The 24,149-nt window shown below is 51.9% G+C and overlaps 1 protein-coding gene across 2 annotated transcripts in view; it reads right to left on the bottom strand.

The window, feature by feature from the left end:
• TBCD (tubulin folding cofactor D) overlaps positions 1-23,867 on the bottom strand; it is a 183,903-nt gene extending 160,036 nt beyond the window's left edge. The window contains exons 1-6 of one of the 2 annotated variants that reach the window (XM_008013393.3): positions 23,473-23,867; positions 19,098-19,148; positions 16,069-16,166; positions 14,415-14,516; positions 11,881-12,027; positions 7,392-7,447 (exon numbers count right to left, since the gene is read on the bottom strand). In XM_008013393.3, coding sequence (XP_008011584.3) covers positions 7,392-7,447; positions 11,881-12,027; positions 14,415-14,516; positions 16,069-16,166; positions 19,098-19,148; positions 23,473-23,656 — 638 coding nt within the window. In that variant the 5' untranslated portion in view covers positions 23,657-23,867. Of the gene's footprint in view, positions 1-7,391; positions 7,448-11,880; positions 12,028-14,414; positions 14,517-16,068; positions 16,167-19,097; positions 19,149-22,198; positions 22,474-23,472 lie in introns of those variants that run through there. The other variant, XM_073005522.1, reaches the window with a different exon arrangement.
• Between the last annotated feature and the right edge of the window lie 282 nt (positions 23,868-24,149).

Here is a 24,149-nt window from a genome sequence, read left to right as displayed (position 1 = left end):
TGTTCGCCAGGATGGTCTCGATCTCCTGACCTCGTGATCCGCCCGTCTCGGCCCCCCAAAGTGCTGGGATTACAGGCTTGAGCCACCGCGCCCGGCCTTTTTTTTTTTTTTTTTGGGAGATGGAGTCTCGTGTTGTCACCCAGGCTGGAGTACAGTGACATGATCTCGGCTCACTGCAACCTCTGCCTCCTGGGTTTAAGCAATTCTCCTGCCTAGCCTCCCAAGTAGCTGGGACTACAGGCGCCCACCACCATGCCCAGCTAATTAGCCCGAATCCTCCTTATTTCTCCACCAGCGGTTCACAGACCAGGCCCCCAGCTCTGCCTCCATGATTGAGACTGGCACTGCCATTCAGAGAACAGACAAGGCTCTTCCCTCCCACAGCTGACACTCTGGAAAGAAATGGCAAACAGCTGGGGACTTCCAAAGTGCAAAGAAATGTCATGAAGGAAATGGGGGGAGGGCACGGCCTGGTTAGAGAGAAGACGGGAAGCCAGAGAGCTCAACGAGGGGCGCTAAAAACCTGGTAGGAAAGTGCTGCTGCCCAGGGAAGCTGGAGAGCCAGGGCCCAGGGCAGAAGGGAGCCAAGGGAACTCAAGAAATGCAAAGACAATGTGGTCGGAAGCAGAGCAGCCGAGTGGGAGAGGTGCTGGGGGCAGGACCAGTACTGGCCCAGCCTGCCCGCCTCCTCTTCAGGCCATGCCAGCAGGTCTGACTGGCATCCTGGCCACATCTTTATGGGGGGGAGGGAAGGAGACAGCAGTGATGCCAGGAGGGAGGCACGAGGCGCTCCCTCAAGAGCAACAGGGCCACTTCCCAGAAGGGACACTTGGGCGGGCCAGAAGGCGGAGGAGTCCATGTGGGGATGCCACACACGATGCCACGAGACAGCTATGTGGAGACCCCAGGCAGGGCGAGACGTGGAAGCTGGAGCTGCCAGGCGACGATGCCCACCCTCCCTCCAGCCCCCATCTCATCTCCACTACAACTTCAACTCTGGCCATCCCACCTTCCTGGCCATCGTTCTAGTGCAACCATCCAATCGGCCCACACGAGAGCTGGCTCCACACTTCCAGGATCACAACGCTAACACGCAGGCGACAGCCATGCACGTGCCATCCTACTCTGTCATGGCCCTCCCAAAACAGAAGTGCTGCCCAGCTGAGGGGATGGCTGGCACCTGCCAACTGCTCATAACAGCAAGGACCTCTCCCCCACCACTGGCCCTGTGGAACACACTTAGGGAGGGAATCATTATGAACAATGGGGAAAGAAGTCCCTACTTCCAGAAAGTAAAGAATCATCTGGCTGGGTACAGTGACTCACGCCTGTAATCCCAGCAATTTGGGAGGCTGAGGCAGGTGAATAGCTTGAGCTCAGGAGTTCAAGAGCAGCCTGGGAAACATGGTAAGACCCCATCTTGGCTGGGCGCGGTGGCTCAAGCCTGTAATCCCAGAACTTTGGGAGACCAAGGAGGGTGGATCACGAGGTCAGAAGTTCGAGACCAGCCAGTCTCACACCCTGTCTCTACTAAAAATATTTTAAAATTAGCTGGGTGTGGTGGGGCAGGCCTCTAATCCCAGTTTCTCGGGAGGCTGAGGCATGAGAATCGCTTGAACCGGGGAGGTGGAGGTTGCAGTGAGCCAAGATTGTGCCACTACACTCCAGTCTGGGCAACAAGAGCAAAGCTCCGTCTCAAAAAAAAAAAAAAGAAAAGAAAAAAGAAAAAGAAGTTGGCTGGGTGTGGTGGCATGTACCTGCAGTCCCAGTTACTAGGGAGGCTAAGGTGGGAGGATTGCTTGAGCCTAGGAAGTGGAGGTTGCAGTAAGCTGTGATCACGCCACTGCACTCCAGCCTGGGCAACAGAAGGAGAGGCGGGGGAGGGAGGTTGGGGGGAAGGGAAGGAAAGCGGGGGAAGGGAAGGGGAAAGGAAAGGAAAAAGGAAAGGAAAGGAAAAAGGAAAGGAAAGGAACGGGAAAAGGGGAGGGGAGGGGAGGGGAGGGGAGGGGAGGGGAGGGGAGGGAGAAACTCGTGTGTCCTCCCCAGGAGATTTAACTTTAGTGGATTTGCAAAAGGGGCCCAGGACAGTTAACTTCATGGCAGGAGGAAGCAGCACCAAGGTGGAGGTAAACCCTATTCCCTTTAAAATGCAGACACACCGAGTTCCTTCAGAGCATTAGAAATGAATGGAAAAATGGGATACAAAATGACGCTAAAGCAACTGGTTACTTACTGGGAAGGGCGGGGTTCTACTGTAGACGAAAAGAAACCCCAAATGAATCAATAATTTTGTCTTAAACAATAAAAGGTAGAGAAAAATATAAATGACTACTTATTAAATCTCTTATAAGACTTCAGGCTTAAAAGTAAAAATAACTAAATAAAAAGGAAAAAAATGGTTTGACGTTAAAATTAAATCTTTGGTCCAAAAAAAAAGGAAAAGGGTATCCACCACCGGGGGCAATCCCCATCGTCCTTCACATGGAGGAAACTCACACTCGTGGAGAAGAAAAGGCTCCAAGGAGCCCACAGACACTCAGAGTCAGGTCACGAAGCGGAATATGTAGCACCTAAGGCTACGGCAATCAGTGCGATGCCAATTAAATATCTGCAATAAGTGACACCATGTTTCATCTGATTTGGGGGTTGGGTGTTCCTGGGCTGCCTCTACCACCAAGGCACTGCTCAGAGAGCAGCTGAGAGCCACCAGGTGTGCAGACCCCAACACCACTCTCAGGTCCTGGAACCCAGAAGGCCACCTCTAAGGGCCCATCCTCACAAAACAATCCTGACACGAGAACGGGTCTGTACCCAAACCCAGGCATCTGTGACTGCTCACAAGAGGCAGGAAGTGACAGAGCTGACTGCAACATCGAAACACAGCAGAATATGACAGACTCATTCATCAGCAGTTACATGAAATGAAGTGAAAAAGCACGATGCTGACTTGATAAGATCATGCTGGGCCGGGCACGGTGGCTCACACCTGTAATCCCAGCACTTTGGGAGGCCGAGGGGGGTGGATTAACTTGAGGTCAGGAGTTCAAGACCAGCCTGGTCAACATGGTGAAACCCCGTCTCTACCAAAAATACAAAACTTATCCGGGCGTGGTGGCACACCCCTGTAATCCCAGCTACTGAGAAGGCTGAGGCAGGAGAATCGCTTGAGCCCAGGAGGCAGAGGTTGCAGTGAGCCGAGATCATGCCACTGCACTCCAGCCTGGCCAACAGAGCAAGACTCTGTCTTTAAAAAATAAAATAAAAAAGGCCGTGCACAGTGGCTCACGCCTGTAATCCCAGCACTTTGGAAGGCCAAGACGGGTGGATCACGAGGTCAGGAGATCGAGACCATCCTGGCAAACACGATGAAACCCTGTCTCTACTAAAAACACAAAAAATTTAGCCGGGCATGGTGGCGGGTGCCTGTAGTCCCAGCTACTCGAGAGGCTGAGGCAGGAGAATGGCGTGAACCCGGGGGGCAGAGCTTGCAGTGAGCGGAGATCACACCACTGCACTTCAGCCCGGGCGACACAGCAAGACTCTGTCTCAAAAAAAAAAAAAAACAAAAACATAAAGAAGATCACCCTGTGTACATCCAACAGGATGACGGTACAGAAAAGACAAATACAGCACACGCACTGTGTGTAAGAATTACCTACATATTCTTTTTCAACTTCTATGTTTCAAGATTTCCAACTTTGAGATGGGGTCTTGCTCTGTTGTCCAGGCTGGAGGGCAGTGGCGCAATCACAGCTCACTGCAACCTCAACCTTCTGGGCTCAAGTGATCTTCCCACCCAGCCTCCGAACAGCTGGGACCACAGGCGCATGCCACCACGCCAGGCCAAGATTTCCAACTTTTCTGCATACAGCAAACCTCTTTTATTTATTTTGAGATGGAGTTTCACCGTTGCCCAGGCTGGAGTACAATAGTGTGAACTCTGCTCACTGCAACCTCTGCCTCCTGGGTTCAAGTGATTCTCCTGCCTCAGCCTCCCCAGTATCTGGGATTACAGGTGCACATCACCACGCCTAGCTAATTTTTTTGTATTTTTAGTAGAGACGGGGTTCACCATGTTGGCCAGGCTGGTCTCGAACTCCTGACCTCAGGTGATCCACCCACCTCAGCCTCCCAAAGTGCTGGGATTACAGGCATGAGCCACCATGCCTGCCATTACTGCCTTTCATAATCAGAAAAATAGTTATCTGAAAAAAATGCGCTGGGCACAGTGGCTCACGCCTGTAATCCCAGCACTCTGAGGCTGAGGCGAGTGGATCACGAGGTCAGGAGTTCAAGACCAGCCTGGTCAACATGGTGAAACCCTGTCTCTACTAAAAATACAAAAATTAGTTGGGCGTGGTGACACGTGCATGTAATCCCAGCTACCCGGGAGGCTGAGGCAGGAGAATCGCTTGAACCCGGGAAGTGGAGGTTGCGGTAAGCAGAGATCATGCCACTGCACTCCAGCCTGGGCAAAAAGAGCAAAATTCCGTCTCAAAAAAAAAAAAAAAAAAAAAAAAAAGTAATCTATAGGAATAAAGGTATATGTTTTTTCTTTTTTTCTTTTTTTTTTCTTTCTTTTTTTTTTTTCCTGAGAGCAGAGTGGGCGAGAACAGGCTGCTCCTCCCTGGAAAGCAGAAAACGAACTCGCACTACAGACAAACTGGCCTGACTTGTAACAATCCCCACACCAAAAAGGGGTCTGAGAAGTACAGGAAACTCAGAACCTGCGGTGAGTCTGGGAGGTGTCCAGGAACCAGCCAAGCAACTGTTAAGAGCTCTTCCACTGACGGCATCCGCCATTCTCAAACACTGCGAATCAGTGTGCGAGACCAAGGGGGGAAAAGGCTCCAAGGCCCCGACGCCCAGGCACCCTCCTCCCGGATCCCAGGCTCAGGGGTTCTGCACCGAAACTGGCTCGGCCGAGAAGCACCCGCTCATCCCGGCACTAGGTGGCGCTGCGGTGTCTCGCCAGGAGTCCGCCCGGATCCGGAGCCAGCGCGCCCGCGTCTCCCGGAGGACCCCACGGAGGGAGCAGGCACTCAGACGCTGCCTCCCCGGCCCACAGCACGTGTCCCGGAGGACCCCACGGAGGGAGCAGGCACTCAGACGCTGCCTCCCCGGCCCACAGCACGTGTCCTGCAGGACCCACGGAGGGAGCAGGCACTCAGACGCTGCCTCCCCGGCCCACAGCACGTGTCCCGGAGGACCCCACGGAGGGAGCAGGCACTCAGACGCTGCCTCCCGGCCCACAGCACGTGTCCCGGAGGACCCCACGGAGGGAGCAGGCACTCAGACGCTGCCTCCCCGGCCCACAGCACGACTCCCGGAGGACCCCACGGAGGGAGCAGGCACTCAGACGCTGCCTCCCCGGCCCACAGCACGTGTCCTGCAGGACCCCACGGAGGGAGCAGGCACTCAGACGCTGCCTCCCCGGCCCACAGCACGTGTCCTGCAGGACCCACGGAGGGAGCAGGCACTCAGACGCTGCCTCCCCGGCCCACAGGCACGGCACTCCACAGAGCCACATTCGCAAAAACCTACCCAACCCTCAGTACTGCTGCTAAGAAAAATAAAAATAAAAGCAGATAACTAGTTTCCATTGAAGGAAGTTGGCAAACATTCTTTTTTGTTTGTTTTGTTTTTTGTTTTTTGTTTTTTTTGAGACAGAGTCTCGCTCTGTCGTCCAGGCTGGAGTGCGGTGGCGAGATCTCCACTCACTGCAAGCTCCGCCTCCCGGGTTCCCGCCATTCTCCTGCCTCAGCCTCCCGTGTGGCTGGGACCACAGGTGCCACCACCACGCCTGGCTAGTTTTTGTATTTTAGTAGAGACGGCGTTTCACCGTGTTATCCAGGATGGTCTCGATCTCCTGACCTCGTGATCCGCCCATCTCGGCCTCCCAAAGTGCTGGGATTACAGGCGTGCGCCACCGCGCCCAGCCGGCAAACATTCTTAAGGTTTGACCCAGCTAGTAAATATGGGGAAAGAACTTTCAACTTGTTCAGCCTCTCCAGTAATTGCATTCAGACCCTGAAAATGTTCATTCCACTTGTAGAAACTCATCCCTAGAAATCATTCAGAATGGTACACAATTTTACGTGGACTATTCGCAACAGAGTTTTAATACCAAATTGGGAGAGCAGCAGTCTAAATGTCCCACAGCAACGGACAGGTAGAAAAGACATACTCGCACCAGGTCGTCTTGTTTTGGAAGAAGACAATGACGCGCCAGGCCCATCTCCTGGTCCGCAGTGCAAAGAAGCGAGTGCGGCAACTGAGCCACGGACAGAGTTGGTGCCGCCCGGAGGAGAGACCATGGACAGAGCTGGCGCCACACGGCAGGGAGACAGGGGCCATCACACCCCCACGGGATGAAAGCACTCAAGGGTTTCATTTTGTACTTCATACTCTATTATCTAAATACACACAGATTACTTTTATAATTAGACGATCATCTTATGTCCTTGACAAGGCAGGAAGCAGCCTCTGCCCTCTCGGGAGGGGCCTCGCCTGCTCCAGGGGACTCAGGTTCCTTCCTCAGCTCCAGGCTGTCACAAACCCCTTATCCAGTGCCTCCAACTGCCCCAGAAAGGAAGCTTCTCTCCTCCCACTTCTCTGAGAAAGAAGCTGTGCAAGTTGCAGCTACACAGCCAAGTGAAGGTGACACTGCATGGGGCACTGACCATATTCCCAACCACAACCACCGAAAGGTTTTATGACCAGCTTTAGACTTTCACCATTGCAGAGGGGGAAAATGTCAACTGTTCTGACTTAGTAAACTACATACATACTTAAAATCACGTGTCATGTAAAATACTGATTTGGAAATACTGCTTTCTTCCTTTTTGCATCTCATGAAACAGGTTCGCTCAGTCTACACACACATCCTTGGTATCTTTCCAACACCGCAGGCCTGCTGTGCTCAGCAGAGAAAACCGCCTTCCTGTCTGCAGCATACGGGGGGTGCAGTGAACACAGGACGCTGGGGGATTTTCATCCCCAGTCACAATGGCCCACTACCACCATCATCTCCACGGGAGACGGCACGAGCTGTTTCTTGTAACTGCCACCCCATCCCTGTGGGGAGGCTGCACCCCAGGGATGATGCCACGCCTCTTCTAGACCTGCACGCCTGTCGATAGGCCTGTCACGTGACCCCCACCAGCACCCCACACCACCACTGAGGGTGGTCATTTCAGGGTCGGACGTCTTCAGTGCCCAAACAGTGGTGCATGCTGCCTCAGAGAAAGCCACAGAGTCTGAGGAGTCCGAAGACTTCCCTGGGTCCTCCATCTGAGGACTAAAGACACGCATGAAACACGTAACAGTACCCCGACAAACCCCTCAGAACCTACCAGCCACGCACCAAAAAACACGCCATGGAAACTTACCTAGACATGAGGACGGCAGCTGCATCTCGGGCCTTGTCACTGACAATCAAGTAGGACTGCAAGAAAGGGGGAAGCACAGGCACGGTCACTGCTGCACACGCCAGCCTCGGGGACCCCATATAGTCGCAAAGCAGGCATGGTCAGTCCTACACACGCCAGCCTCAGGGACCCCACACAGTCACCAGTCCCACCCTCACCAGCTTCCTGAGGGCCCAGATTCATAAACCTTACCAGCACAGGCCTAAGTCCAAAGCTGCAAAAAAAAAACCTGTCTTCAGTCTGAGCCAAGGGCTACGGCTGCCAACTGCTACACTCAACCAGGTAAGTGCCTGAGCTACACAGAGCACTTGGTCACACCCCCTTGAAACACACATTTGCAAGAACAGAGCAGGAAAATGTAAACAAAGGAGCTACCCAATTGTAACAAAGAATCAAGAGTATCCATCCAGCACCTAATGTGCCTTCCAGAGCGCAGAACCATCAGTACTGGAGCATTCAGACTAGACAAGAGGCCCCATCAAGTGAAGAGCACCTAGATTTACTACAAATGCTTACTTTTTTTAATTTTTAGTTTTTTTAATTTTTGGGGTACAGAGTAGATGTATACACTTTTTTTTTTTTTTTTTTTTTTTTTTTTTGAGACAGACTCTCATTCTGTTGCCCAGGCTGGAGTGAAGTGGCGCCACCTCAGCTCACTGCAAGCTCCGCCTCCTGGGTTCACGCCATTCCCCTGCCTCAGCCACCCAAGTAGCTGGTCTTGGGGTTTTTTGTTGTTGTTTTGAGATAGGGTCTTGCTCTGTCGCCCAGGCTGGAGTGCAGTGATGCGATCAAAGCTCACTGTAGTCTGGGCGCCGTGGCTGACACCTGCAATCCCAGCACTTTGGGAGGCTGGGGCAGGCAGATCACCTGAGGTCAGGAGTTTGAGACCAGCCTGGTCAACATGGGGAAACCCCGTCTCTACTAATGATACAAAAATTGGCCAGGTATGATGGCGCATGCCTGTAATCCCAACTACTCAAGAGGCTGAGGTGGGAGGGCTGCTTGAGCCTCGAAGGCAGAGGTTGCAGTGAGCTGAGATTAGACCACTGCACTCCAGCATGGGTGACAGGGCAAGACTCCATCTCAAAAAAAAATTCACGGCAGCATCAACCTCCTGGGCTCAGGTGACCCTCCCACCTCAGCTTCCAGAACAGCTGGGACCAAAGGTGTGTACCACTACACCTGGCTAATTTTTTTCATTTTTTGGTAGAGATTGAGTCACATTATATTGGCTAGGCTGCTCTCAAACTCCTGCACTCAAGCTACCCTCCTGCCCTGGCCTCCCAAAGTGCTGGAATTACAGGCATGACACCACCATGCCCAGCTAAATTTATTTTTGGGAGGGCTGCCTTAAAATGTTTCCAAAGCTTATCTTGGCTAGTTTTTTTCCCCCAAAACGATACGCTATACACTTAGAAGATCTTTTTTCTGGGGCAGGCTTTTTTCTTTTTTTTGAGACGGAGTCTTGCTCTGTTGCCCAGGCTGGAGTGCAGTGGTGCAATCTCGGCTCACTGCAAGCTTCACCTCCCAGGTTCAAGCAGTGCTCTGCCTCAGCCTCCCGAGTAGCTGGGATTACAGGCGCCAGCCACCATGCCCAGCTAATTTTTGTATTTTTAGTAGAGACGGGGTTTCACCATCTCGTCCAGGCTGGTCTTGAACTCCTGACCTTGTGATCCACCTGCCTCAGCCTCCCAAAGTGCTGGGATTATAGGCATGAGCCACCGCGCCTGGCCTCCGGGGCAGGCTTTCTAACGGCAATCACAGAGTGCCAAGTCTTGACAAACCATGCTCCCGTGACCTGGCAGTCCGTCTCCACAGACAAGTAAACAAGGGTGGGTAAATCACACTACCTTTTTTTTTTTTTTTTGAGACGGAGTCTCGCTTTGTCGCCCAGGCTGGAGTGCAGTGGCACAATCTCAGCTCACTGCAAGCTCCGCCTCCCGGGTTCACACCATTTTCCTGCCTCAGCCTCCTGAGTAGCTGGGACTACAGGTGCCCGCCACCACACCTGGCTAATTTTTTGTATTTTTAGTAGAGACGGGGTTTCACCGTGTTAGCCAGGATGGTCTCGATCTCCTGACCTTGTGATCCACCCACCTCGGCCTCCCAAAGTGCTGGGATTACAGGCGTGAGCCACCACGCCTGGCCCCACTACTTCTTTTTTTTTTTTTTTCAGAGTTTCACTCTCGTTGCCCAGGCTGGAGTGCAATGGCACAATCTCGGCTCACTGCAACCTCCGCCTCCCAGGTTCAAGGGATTCTCCTGCCTCAGCCTCCTGAGTAGCTAGGATTACAGGCGCATGCCACCATGCCCAGCTAATGTTGTATTTTTAGTAGACACGGGGTTTCTCCATGTTGGTCAGGCTGGTCTCAAACTCTGACCTCAGGTGATCTGCCCACCTTGGCCTCCCAGAGTGCTGGGATTACAGGAGTGAGCCACCGCACCCGGCCCATCACCACACTACTTCTAACATAACAAAACAAGAACAAACAAAACATCCATCTATCAGAGAGAATTTTAAATTAGGTTACAACGGAGTACCTTCTCCCTTAACAATTATGAGGGGGACACTTTCTGACATCATAGGACACTAAGAACGTGTTGCTGAGGGTAAAAAGGACTCAGAACAGCAGGTCATGGGGCAGTGTTGAGCCCTGATGAAGAGCACCGACTCCAGAGATAAATGGCCTGGATTCAAATATGGATCCACCATTTATGAGCAAAGTAAGTTATTAATTTTTATGCCTGTTGCCTTCTTGGTTAAATGAGGGTAAGCATTGTCAACAACCTCGTGAAGGAAAATTAAATGATTATCACAGTTAATCACTGATGATCTATAAATCAATGTATAGGTTAAATTTTTTTTTTTTTTCGCGACGGAGTCTCTCTCTGTCACCCAGGCTGGAGTGCAGTGGCACAATCTCGGCTCACTGCAACCTCTGCCTCCCAGGTTCAAACAATTCTTCTGCCTCAGCCTCTTGAGTAACTGAGATTACAGGTATCTGTCACCAGACCCAGCTAATTTTTATATTGTTAATAGACACAGGGTTTCGCCATGCTGGCCAGGCTGGTCTCGAACTCCTAACCTCACGTGATCTGCCTGCCCCAGCCTCCCAAAGTGCTGGGATTACAGGAGTGACCCACCACGCCCAACCCGATGTACAGGTTATTAATCCATAAGTGATTAAAGATTAATCTATGAAGACAGGCGGATCACGAGGTCAGGAGATCGAGAACATCCTGGCTAACACGGTAAAACCCCATCTCTACTAAAAAATACAAAAAACTAGCCGGGCGAGGTGGCGGGCGCCTGTGGTCCCAGCTACTTGGGAGGCTGAGGCAGGAGAATGGCGTGAACCTGGGAGGCGGAGCTTGCAGTGAGCTGAGATCCGGCCACTGCACTCCAGCCTGGGCGACAGAGCGAGACTCCGTCTCAAAAAAAAAAAAAAAAAAAGATTAATCTATGAGTGTTTGAACGGTGCCAGGCACAGGCACACAGCAGGCACTCAGTGAACGCTGACCCGGGTTATCGCGGTCAGCGTGGCAGGAAGACCAAGACAACTGAGATGGCTCAGAGCCTGACAGCCTCCTAGTGCTCGCTTTTGTGGGTTGGACTCAGTGACTTGCTGCTAACCACAGGACCTGGCAGAGGAATGGGACATCACTTCCATGATCAGGTAACATATTATCATGACTTCCATCTCATTAGCAGAGCCTCTCCCTTGCGGGCTTTGATGGACTAAGCTGCTAAGTTGGAGGGGCCCAGGTGGCAAAGAACTGAGGGTGGCCTCAATCCAACGGCCTTGGGACAAAGCCTGCCCACGTCAAGTTTTAACTGCAGCTGTGGACAAGCTTGACAGAGAGGACCCAGCTCAGTCATGCCAGACTCCAACCCACAGAAACTGCAAGAGGATAAATGTATGTCAAACACTCAAGTTTGGGGTAATTACTTATGATCCAATAGATAACTAATACAATAAGCTGTGTTTATATGCATAATATTTACATCATGAAAAGTTTGAAGAAAATAACGTATCTTTTGGTGCTGGAATTTCATAAATCTAAATTTAGTATTTTTCATGCTTATCTTTATTTTCTAGTTTTCCTACAAACGAACATCTTTTATATAATGTTAAGAACTAAATGTAAAATGGGTCCTTATTTTCTCTTACCATTGCCACTAAACCCCTTCCTTACCTGCCATGATTACCCTCAACAGAGTATTTGCATCATCTACAAAGAAATGAGATTTGCTAACTCGACCTGACCGCTACATGAATTATCACAATTTCAAAAGAAGTTATCATATGGGAGTTTACCTCACTGACAAAAACAGCAGTTGAATAAATATGTAAGTATCAAAAGCTTACTGAGTAAAACACTAATATCAAGACAGCATGAACATGAAAGTGAATGCTCATTAGCAGCTAATTATCTGCATGATACTTACCTCTGCTATTTGGAGAATGCGGTCCATCATGGACATTCGTGTTTGCCCAGGCTGGGTGAGGAGGTTCCCATCAAGGCGAGAAAAATCGAAAGGGATCAGGCAGGTCACAGAGAGCCATAGCAACAGCATGTACCGGGTTTCCCAAGTCTACAAGTTCAATCACAGCATGAATGAGTCTTGTTTGAGAAACAGAGGCCACGGGCCACAATCGACTTAAAGTCCCTGTCCTCCAGGCCCACCCCATGCCCACTAAAGCCATTCAAGTGCCATCACCCTCAGGGCCAGAAATGGAGGCCAGTCACCAGCTCCTCGTCACATTCCCCCAGAATCCCACCACGCACACCCACTGCTGTAACTCAGCCAGCTCCACAGACAAAAGAGACATCGACATGAACAAAGAAAAATCGTAATCCATCAGTATAACAGCTTCTCTTCGCTGGCCCCTCTCAACATACAAACTGGCCTTTTGGGAAAGTGAAAAACAGATAAAAAGTACAAACACCTAAGAATAAAGAAAAAAGGCCAGGCACGGTGGTTGTAATCCCAGCACTTTGGGAGGCTGAGACGACGGGCGGATCACCTGAGGTCAGGAGTTCCTTTTTTTTTTTCTTTTTTTTAGAGACAGAGTCTGGCTCTGTCACCCAGGCTGGAGTGCAGCGGCACAATCTCTGCTCACTGCAAGCTTATCTCTGCTCACTGCAAGCTCCGCCTTCTGGGTTCACGCCATTCTCCTGCCTCAGCCTCCTGAGTAGCTGGGACTACAGGCGCCCGCCACCACGCCCGGCTAATTTTTTGTATTTTTAGTGGAGACAGGGTTTCATCGTGTTCGCCAGGATGGTCTCAATCTCCTGACCTCGTGATCCGCCCACCTCGGCCTCCCAAAGTGCTGGGATTACAGGCGTCAGCCACTGCGCCCGGCTGAGGTCAGGAGTTCTAAACCAGCCTGACCAACATGGAGAAACCCTGTTTCTACTAAAAACACAAAATTACCCTGGCGTGATGGCGCGCGCCTGTAATCTCAGCTACTCCGGAGGCTGAGGCAGGAGAATCGCTTAGAACCCGAGAGGCGGAGGTTGCAGTGAGCCGAGATTGTGCCATTGCACTCCAACCTGGGCAAGAAGAATGAAACTCTGTCTTTAAAATTAAAAAAAATTTTTTTAAAACGGGCTGCATGCGGTGGCTCACGCCTGTAATCCCAGCACTTTGGGAGGCCAAGGCAGGAGGATCATGAGGTCAGGAGATCGAGACCATCCTGGCTAACACGGTGAAACCCCGTCTCTACTAAAAATACAAAAAAATAGATGGGCGTGGTGGCGGGCGCCTGTGGTCCCAGCTACTCGGAAGGCTGAGGCAGGAGAATGGCGGGAACCCAGGAGGCGGAGCTTGCAGTGAGGCGAGATCATGCCACTGCACTCCAGCCTGGGCAACAGAGCAAGACTCCGTCTCAAAAAAATAAAAAAATAAAATAAAACAAAAAGAATAAAGAAACAATTATCAACTTCTAATAAAAAAAGGAGTACCCTTTTTTATTAGATCCAATTTGTCCCTGCAATCATTCCACTGGGGGGCGCTGGAGGCACTAGCGAAAGAAGGGCATGGAGGGCAGAGCAGCAGGGAAATGCCCCACAGCTCTCAGCAGGCACACCCACGCCAAGACAAGCCACTGCACAGCACGGTTATAAACCATGTGCTCTTCCGAATACATACCGTGCAGAAGACAGCGAGCACAGCAGGCCCCACTGCCGTCCAAGGAAAGGCTCCTGGCGAGGCCGGCCGTGGGCTGGCATCCAGGGGCCTGGACACCAGCAGGGTTCCCACCAAGTCCTGCTTGATGAGGGCCCCTCGCTGGCTCAATCTGCACAAAGCATGTGCTTTACGCTGGCACCTGCTTTCCTCCTAGGGGTCTGGAATTTTATTTCGTGCCAGGCCGAGGTGTCCACGTGGCCAGACGCCAGCGAAAGCCCTGGGCACTGAGGCTCAAACGTGCTTCCCTGATAGACACCTCACAGGTGAGGTCACATCTCACTGCTGGGGGAATGTCACCCGTCCTGTGGGACCCAACTGGAGAACCCTGGGAGCTCCTGCCTGGTTCTCCCCAGACCCCATCCCATGTGCCTTTTCCCTTTGCTGATTGTGCTGTGTATTATTTTGCCATAACAAGTGACAGCCAAAAGGAGGAATCTATGCTGAGTGCTGCAAGTCCTCCTCGGGAAGCATCAAACCTGGGGTGGTCTTGGGAACCCAACACACTTATACTTCCACGAGTTAAAAAAACATATGAACAACGACGGATTTATTGTTAAACTATACACAGGCATAATTTTTCTTTATAAAGGGTCAATTTTAAACAAAAACAATTTAAAGGAACTTGTACAAGAAGGAAAAGTCAAAAGAAAAGAAAGAGGAGTGACACAAAACAAAGGGAGATAAAACTGAAAGAAACAGGAAGGGGAAGGTGCAGCAGGGTGGGGCAAGCAGGGAGGAAGGACAGGCACGAAGGGGCTGGAGACGAGGGGGGAGGCAGAGTCGCTCACCTCATGGTCCTTGGGATTCTGATCTGTGACCAAATCTAAAACAGGCTCTACGTCAGCAACTTCGTGGGGAAATAAACTAAGAAATGTTTTATAGCCTCGAACCTATCAAATAAAGAGATGCTGAATTATTATAAAATTTAAAAATACAGAGAGCAGCAAAATTGCCTTTCTTCCCTTTCATCAAAAATCGCCACCTATGTGACCCACTGATCAAAGAGAATTCTGTCACATTACAGTGACACAATTTAGTAAGACCACAGTCACCACAAGAAAGCTACCCATGGCCAGGAGCGGTGGCTCACGCCTGTCATCCCAGCACTTCGGGAGGCTGAGGCAAAAGAACAGCTTGAGACCAAGAGCTGGAGACTAGCCTGGGCAACACAAAAACTTAAAAATCAGACAGGCGCGGTAGCTCAGGCCTGTAGTCTGAGAGGCTGAGGCAGGAGGGAGAATCATTTGAGAGCAAGAGTTTGAGGCTGCAGTGAGCTGACTGCACCACTGCACTCCAGCCTGAGTGACAGAGCAAGACCCCATCTCTCAAAAAAATAAATAAAATAAAAAGGCTATCCTTCCTTCCTAAACTGGCTAGTGTTGTTCATTACCATATTTACGCAATCAGTCATTAAATATGTTCATTTACATGACTGTCCTCTGACATTTATGAAGAATAAATGCATACAAACCTCAAGGGCTCAAATTCATTAACACTTCCATGAAACTCAGTGATACCACACCTTCCGGAGAAATCCTAACCTCAAACAGCAGAGCTACAGAGGCCTACGTGTCCTTGGCAGCACACTCGCAGCGCCCTCTCGCTGGCCAAGGACTCTCCCGCCAGACAACAGAAATACTGCCTCACCACCACGAACCCCAGGTCCTACCCTGAGATGGCCGTGAGTATTCCCATAGTCAAAACTGCCAACAATGAGCCTCTGGGCCAGCACAGAGACACCCGCAAGCTTGCAAGAAAAGCAGACTATGGGACCCCAACCTAGACCCACTTGCTCAAAATCGATAGTACAGCAAAATTTCCAGGAAATTCATCTGCACATTAAAGTGTGAGAGGCACTTCCATTCTACCATCTCACGCTGTCACTCAAGCTGGAGTGCAACAGCGTGATCTTGGCTCACTGCAACCTCTGCCTCTCATGTTCAAGCCATTCTCCCACCTCAGCCTCCCAAGCAGCTGGGATTACAGGCATGTGCCAACAAGCCCAGCTAATTTTTGTATTTTTAGTAGAGACGAGGTTTCACCATGTTGGCCAGGCTGGTCTCGAACTCCTGACCACAGGTGATCCACCCACCTCAGCCTCCCAAAGTGCTGGGATTACAGGTGTGAGCCACCGCGCCTGGCCTCCTTTTCCCTTGTAAGAACTTTTTCTGAGTTAGTCTCATCTTCACCCCATTCCCTTCCTAGCTAGATGGTGCTTCAATCTATTCAAATGCAAGATGCTAAATATCCTGACACTGTTTCAGCCAAAGGGCCCACATCACTCAATTCTGATCCCCAACATACAGTAAAAAGGGACAGAATTAAACCCACAACTTGTGTCCGAGAACTATCTGTCTTAGCAATAACATTTTGAAGGATAACCTCTGGACCGAGAATATTACAAAAGCATCTGTCAGCTCTGAAGGGCTATGGTAACGTTACCTTGGTGATGATGTAAAGAAATTTAAAAGCCAGATGCACAAGGGAAGCTGGAGATGTCTGATCCTGCACTATGTCCAACAACAAGTTCATCATCCATTCTAGGGAAAAACATATGAAACATTTACTGTAAAAGCGAACATCAACATGACACTTGAGCCCGGCCAGGTGTGGTGGCTCATGCCTGTTTTCCCAGCACTTTGGGAGACCAAGGTGGGAGGATCATTTGAGGCCAGAATTTCAAGGCTGCAAACAGCTATGATCCTACTACTGCACTCCACCCTGGGCAAAGGAGCAAAACCCGTCTCTTTTTTTTTTCTTTTTGAGACAGAGTCTTGCTCTGTCCCCGAGGCTGGAGTGCAGTGGCGTGATCTCGGCTCACTGCAACCTCCACCTCCCAGGTTCAGGCGACTCTCCTGCCTCAGATTCCCAAGTAGCTGGAATTACAGGCACACGTCACCACGCCCAGCTAATTTTTGTATTTTTAGTAGAAACGGGGTTTCACCATGTTGGCCAGGCTGGTCTCGAACTCCTGACCTCAGGTGATCCATCCACCTCGGCCTCCCAAAGTGCTGGGATTACAGGAGTGAGCCACCGCGCCTGACCCAAAACGCTGTCTCTTAAAAAACAAAAACAAACAAGCAAAAAGACATAGGTAGGTTAAATGCAAGCAAAAGGAAAAAGATATTCCAACCAACCACGAATCGTAAGAGAGCTGGAGTGGCTCTGTGAATATCAGACAAAGTAAATGTCAGAACAAGTAATATTATCAGAGATAAAATGGATGTTTCATAATAATAAAAGGATCAATTCATCATGAAGGCTTAACAATTCTGTAAGTATACACACCAACCTACAGAGCTTCAAAATAAGCAAAGAAAAAGCTGAGAGAAATGAAAGGATAGGCCGGGCGCAGTGGCTCAAGCCTGTAATCCCAGCACTTTGGGAGGCCGAGACAGGCGGTCACGAGGTCAGGAGATCGAGACCATCCTGGCTAACACACTGAAACCCCATCTCTACTAAAAAAATACAAAAAAATTAGCCAGGCGTGGTGGCGGGCGCCTGTAGTCCCAGCTACTTGGGAGGCTGAGGTAGGAGAATGGCGTGAACCCAGGAGACGGAGCTTGCAGTGAGCCGAGATCGCGCCACTGCACTCCAGCCTGGGCGACAGAGCGAGACTCTATCTCAAAAAAAAAAAAGAGAGATCGAGACCATCCTGGCTAACACAGTGAAACCCTGTCTCTACTGAAAAAAAAAAAAATACAAAACAAATTAGCCAGGCGTGACAGCCAGCATCTGGTTAGTCCCAGCTACTTGGGAGGCCGAGGCAGGAGAATGGCGTGAACCCAGGAGGCGGAGCTTGCAGTGAGCTGAGATCGCACCACTGCACTCCAGCCTGGGCGACAGAGCAAGACTCTGTCTCAAAAAAAAAAAAAAAGACGACGACATCCAGATGCTGGGTCTGGGTCTGGCAACACCAGAAGTGGAAAGACAATGGATGGAAGCACACCTTCTGTCTCCACCCAGCCATGCCATCCACCAACCGCAAAAATCCATTCCTTGTTCCTCAGACCCGTGACAGTCCAGAAAGTTCACCTCCTACAAAAATCTAAGTCTCACTCTGTCACCCAGGCTGGAGTACAGTGGTGCAATCTCGGCTCCCTGCAACCTCCGCTCCCTGGTTCAAGCGATTCTCCTGCCTCAGTCTCCTCAGTAGCTGAGACTACAGGCATGCGCCACCACATCCGGCTAATTTTGTATTTTTAGTAGAGATGGGGTTTCACCATGTTGGTCATGCTGGTCTCCAACTCCCAACCTCAAGTGATCCACCCACCTCGGCCTCCCAAAGTGCTGGGATTACAGCCGTGAGTCACCACCCCCAGCCAAAATGTGTTATTTGTTTTTTTTTTGTTGTTTTTTTTTTTTTTTTTTGAGACGGAGTCTCGCTCTGCCGCCCAGGCTGGAGTGCAGTGGCCAGATCTCAGCTCACTGCAAGCTCCGCCTCCCGGATTTACGCCATTCTCCTGCCTCAGCCTCCCGAGTAGCTGGGACTACAGGCGCCCGCCACCTCGCCCGGCTCATTTTTTGTATTTTTAGTAGAGACGGGGTTTCACCATGTTAGCCAGGATGGTCTCGATCTCCTGACCTCGTGATCCGCCTGTCTCGGCCTCCCAAAGTGCTGGGATTACAGGCTTGAGCCACCGCGCCCGGCCCCAAATGTGTTATTTGAAAGAAAAAAACCAGAACAGGATGCACAGCACCAGCTACTCTTTAAGAGGCATGTGTGCGCACACGAAAGGCTGACCCTTAGCACCTCCCACACAGATCTCAACACCACAGGGGGCAAGGAAACCCAGGCAAAAAGCAGCTCAAAGACTGAGTGGTGAAACCGGGCTGTGAAGCCAGGGTGTATAGTCCCCACTCATGCTGCCTCTCAACGTGGTGAATATTGCTACCTTCCTCTTTCCCAGGTTAACTGCCAGGAGCATGCGTTTTATTTGTAGGTAGAAAAAAAAATTTTAATCAGTGTGAAATACATGAAAAATATAGACAAGAATAAGAAATCACACCCCTTACACTAAAGTAAGAAAACCAAGCCTCAGTGTCCCCATCTGTAAACTGGAGATGGCCACAGACGCCCTCTTTAGCTGCCGTGACAATTAAATGATGGCCCATGTGAAACACCTGATGCTGTATGACTATTATCAGAAAGACATGTGCTCAGATGTAAACTAAAACTACTGTAAACTAAAAACACATGAGGAGCAAATGCTGTTTCTTTAGCAGAGAGGAAGAAAGTAGCTCAGATACCTCTCCCCCTAGTCCCCAGCCCCCAGCCTAGAGTGACATCTGGAACTCAAGCCACTATCACAGGTCAGCTAAAAGCAACCAGCCGGGCCCTGCAAGCAAGAAAGACAGGGACACTTCTTGGCACTTTGTCCTGGCAAAGCACACGCATGTGCCAACCATACACCAAGGCCTCTGTGGTCATCTGTAATTGAAAGATCAAAATCAGCAGCTTCTATTCTTACCAAGGTGTGGGTCCAACAGATGAGGCTGCTCCTGGTATTTGTCCATTATTACTAAAAACAAACATAACATGAAAATTAATTATCACTAGGCCAAACATACCCAGGAGCCTGAGAAACCCCGTTTTCCCTTGCTACCTTCCACAGGGCAGCTCCACCTCTTCCCCAGTTCTCAAGAGCACACCTCCCCTCTCACTGACGGAGGCCACACAGGCCACCTGGAGGGAACGCCCCACCTCCCTCTAGCCTTTTGAGGGCCACTGTGGCCCAGCCTCGTGCACTTTACTTGCTTGGCACACCGTTCCTCTTTTCCCACTTCCTCTATACTCTTCCTAACAGTCTCCTCCTCACCTCTTCCTTCCTTCTCTCTCCCCTGCCTCTGCCAGCCATTAAGGGCCAAGCTCAAGGCTGTCCTTGTGAGACACACATCCCTGGCATTCCTCTCACACTTCCCTGCCAAACATGCCTGTAAACTGAAAACAAAATTCTAAGCCCCCCAGCCATCTAACAGACCCCTCCTCTTGGCCAACGGCATTCCAAACTTAACCCGAAAAACTTGTTCAGGCCTCATGATGGGAAGGGAGTGGGCAGGGGTCCGCACAGGCCTCATTATGTACTCCTCTGGCTGGAATTCAGGCACAGCTGATCAGTATTAGCATTAAAACTTAAGTAGTAGGCCGGGCGCGGTGGCTCAAGCCTGTAATCCCAGCACTTTAGGAGGCCGAGACGGGCGGATCACGAGGTCAGGTGGTCGAGACCAGCCTGGCTAACACGGTGAAACCCCGTCTCTACTAAAAAAATACAAAAAAAACTAGCCGGGCGAGGTGGCGGGCACCTCCTACTCGGGAGGCTGAGGGAGGAGAATGGCGTAAACCTGGGAGGCAGAGCTTGCAGTGAGCTGAGATCCAGCCACTGCACTCCAGCTTGGGAGACAGAGCCAGACTCAGTCTCAAAAAAAAAAAAAAAAAAAACTTAAGTAGTAATAAATTGTAATTAAATCTTAAGCAATAAGACACCAAATTCCAGCCTGATTCTAGTATAGCATCACATGACAGCAGGCCCTGTAGGAAATCAAAATATTTTTCCCTAAAATATATTTGACTTTTTTTGTTGTTGTTGTTGTTGAGACAGAGTCTCGCTTTGTCGCCTAGACTGGAGTGCAGTGGCCGGATCTCAGCTCACTGCAAACTCTGCCTCCCGGGTTCACGCCATTCTCCTGCCTCAGCCTCCCGAGTAGCTGGGACTACAGGCGCCCGCCACCTCGCCCAGCTAGGTTTTTGTATTTTTTAGTAGAGACGGGGTTTCACCGTGTTAGCCAGGATGGTCTTGATCTCCTGACCTCGTGATCCGCTGGTCTCGGCCTCCCAAAGTGCTGGGATTACAGGCTTGAGCTACCGCGCCCGGCCTATTTGACATATTTTGAAATGGCCCGAATAAGTTGTCTCTTGTGGGAAAAAGCTACATTCTGTAAAGAATCCCTTCCCTTTCTAGGTCTTTTCCCTGATCCAGGAGAAAATTAACGAAGTCTGGTACCTTTTTAGTCTGATAAAAAGCATTTACAATCTATTCTCTCTGAAACCAGCTAACTGGAACCTTCATCTGCATAAGAAGAACCTTGGTCTCCACAATTTATCTTAATCTAGACAATCCCTTCTATGGATTCCAGGTCTTTGGATAAACTCTTTCAACCAATCACCAATCGTGAAATATTTGAATCCAGCAATGACCTGGACACCCTCCCACCCAAGCTATCCCGCCTTTCCTAACTAGACCAATGTACATCTTACAGGTATTGATGTCTCGTGTCTCCCTAGAACGTATAAAACTAAGCTGTAGCCCGACTTCCTTGGGGACATGTGACCTCCTGAGGCTGCCTCACGGGCACATCCTTAACCTAAACTGATTGAGACTTGTCTCAGATTTTTGGTTAACATATCCAGGCACTGCTCCCTTCCACACAGCTGCCAGCTCTTCAAACCCATGACTCAACTTCCCAGACCCTGAGCCACCTATTTGGCCTCCTCTCAGCAGCTGAAATTGCTTCTGTCCAATCCAGCAGCTCCCATCTCCACATCTGAACACACCCACTGCTTCCCAGCAAAACTGCCTTTGCAAAAGTTAGATCAGTGAGGAAACCATGGCAATGCGGGAGATTTGATCCAGCCAACCCCCTCATGCCTTTAGTCTTCAAGTTTAAGTTACCTTTGGGAGACATTTAGCTGACAGCTTACATGCTAAGAGCCCTTCCCCAAAACTCAACTGCCTTTGTAAAGTTAGAGGCTGCCAGGCTAGAAGGCGGGGAGCCTGAATTCCGCTGAGGTGTAACATAATTGCCAGCCATTATTCTTGAGATCACAAGACATGCGAGTTCTCCAATTACTCCTGCAGACCACATCACCATTGCAGAACCTTTAAAGATGTCTGTTCAGATTGTTTCCAAGTCCGACACCTACACTAGGATCCTCCGACCCATGAAAGCTCCACCTGGACCCGCCCACTGCTCCTGGGGCCCCACCCAGAAGCGATTCAGCACATCACGGAGGATCATTTCCGACTCCCCTATGATTGTATGCCCCTATCCAATCAGCCACCCGCATCCTTTCCCCCAGATTACCTCTAAAAAACCCTAACCCTCAAATTCTCAGGGAAACTGATTTAATAATAAAACTCCAGCTGGGCGTGGTGGCTCACTTTGGGAGGCTGAGGCGGATGGATCACGAGGTCAGGAGATCGAGACCATCCTGGCTAACACGGTGAAACCCGTCTCTACTAAAAATACAAAAAATTAGGCGGGCGTGGTCGCACGCAGCTGTAGTCCCAGCTACTCGGGAGGCTGAGGCAGGAGAATCGCTTGAACCCGGGAGGTGGAGGTTGTGGAGGTTACAGTGAGCCAAGATCTCATCACTGCACTCCACCCTGGGGGACAAAGTGAGACTCCGCCGCAAAAAAAAAAAAAAAACACACACACACTCCTAGTCTAGTCTCCCTTTCAACCAGCTCTGCAGGAACTAAACCTCCATTGAAATTCCCCCGCCCTGACAAATCAACTCTATCTGGGCAGACCGCAAGAAGAACCCACTGGGGCCGAGCGCGATGGCACACACCTGTAATCTCAACACTTTGGGAGCTTGAGGCAGGCGACCACTTGAGGTCAGGAGTTTGAGACCAGCGTGGCCAACATGGTGAAACACCTTCTACGAAAAATACAAAAGGAGCCGGGCGTGGTGGCGCGCGCCTGCAGTCTCAGCTACCCAGGAGGCTGAGACAGGAGAATCGCTTGAACCCGGGAGGTAGAGGCTGCAGTGAGCCGGGATCGCACCACTGCACTCCAGCCTGGGCAACAGAGCAAGACTTCGTCTCAAAAAAAAAAAAAAAAAAAAAAAAAAACGGAAAAAAGAAAGAACCCATTGGGCTCTTACACCAGGAACCAGAAATCTGGCTTCACTGGTTCCTGGATGAGGGTCCCTCACCCTCAGAACAGTTCTGCACAGAGGTATCGTTATTCGCCCCAGCTTACAGCCGAAGACAAGGGCAATGAAGTATCAGGTCCAAGTGACGGCCAGAATTCACAGGCAGGAGCATCTGACGCCGTAGCCCGCACTCCCCCGCCACGGGCCCGCACCCTGCCTGACTCCTAAAATCAGAGCGCTGTCGTCGCAGTTCTTCTTACTCAAAGGGTCTAGGAAGATGATTTCGCTGAATTACAAAACCCTCCGTAACTATTTACGAGGTCCTAAGGGCTTGTTTGGAAATAACCCACTCGAGACAGCGGTAAAGGTGGGTCTGAACGCGGAGAATTGAGATGCATCGAATGGCCTCCACGGGGTACCCACACCGCACCCCGCCTGCAGAGGCACGGACCCGGCCAGCCCGCCCGCGCCGTCCACCGCGTCCACCGAACCGGCAGGCTGCTGCCCTCCCCACCCGAGGCCCTCTGTTTGCAGCAGGTTTGTCCCCCGCGTTCCCCTCCCATTCCCTATCTCCCCGTCCACACGGCATTCACAGGAACCGCGCTCGGTGCAGGCAGGCACGGCAGCGCTGAGCGGCCGTCCGGAGGGGTCGGGCCCGAGTCTCCCCGGCCCGGGCACCTCCTCCAGCGACGGAGACGGGGGCGGGAGGGCGCAGAGGCTTCACCCCGCGCGCGAGCAGGCGCTCCGCGGGCCACGGTCCCCCCGAGGGAGGTGCGCGTCTGCCCCGTGCACCTAACGCCGCGCCGGCGTGGCCTCTCCCGCCTGGGAAGGCCGCGCCCCACCACGGCCCGCGGGACCCACGCAGAGCGGCCGGCGCCGTCGGGCTGCGGTCCCCGCCCGGGAAAGTGCACCCGGGGCGCCGAGCCCGGGCTGGGGGAGGAAGCGGGCGCGCGGCCCCGCCCACGCACCGCGGAACCGCTCCAGGGCCACCTCGCGCGCCACGCCGCCGCCGTGCACCTCCCGCAGGCGGCCCAGCAGTGCCCGGGTCTCCGCGCTCTCGCCGAACGCTTCCAGCGCCGCGCGGAAGACCAGTGTCTCCTCCTCCGCCTCCTCCTCGGGGCCGCCCGCGGCCGGCTCGTCGCTCAAGGCCATCTCGGCTGCCTGGGGACCGCGCCCCGCCTCAGGGACTCGCAGCTCCGACTCCGCTAGAGCGTGAGCGCCGGGGATGAGAGATGAGGGATGAAAAGGAGGCGCCCGCTGAGGCGGCAACCGACGCTGGCCCCGCCCCGCGACCTCCGACCCCGCTCGCCGGCCTCGCTACGGAACGCGCCGGCCGCCAAAATACCGCGCGCGGGACCGCGCCGTGCACGTGAGGACGCGAGCGGGGGCGGGGCCCAAAGGTTCTGGAACAGCGCGCCGCGGACAGACACGGGACGCGAATGGAGCCGGGACCGCTCGGCGGAGCCTGAGCACGCGGTGGGCGGGGCGGGACAGGGGGTGGGGCCTGAGACGCGGTGGGCCGGGCAACAGGGTGGAGCCGGTGCCAGAGGACAGCGGGGCGGGGCCTGAGCACGCGGTGGGCGGGGCGGGACAGGGGGTGGGGCCTGAGACGCGGTGGGCCGGGCAACAGGGTGGAGCCGGTGCC

The sequence above is a fragment of the Chlorocebus sabaeus genome, chromosome 16 (assembly GCF_047675955.1).
Source record: "Chlorocebus sabaeus isolate Y175 chromosome 16, mChlSab1.0.hap1, whole genome shotgun sequence".
Classification (NCBI taxonomy): Eukaryota; Metazoa; Chordata; class Mammalia; order Primates; family Cercopithecidae; genus Chlorocebus; species Chlorocebus sabaeus.
Note: the sequence above shows the minus strand (reverse complement) of the source record. Positions and strands in the feature narration are given on the sequence as shown.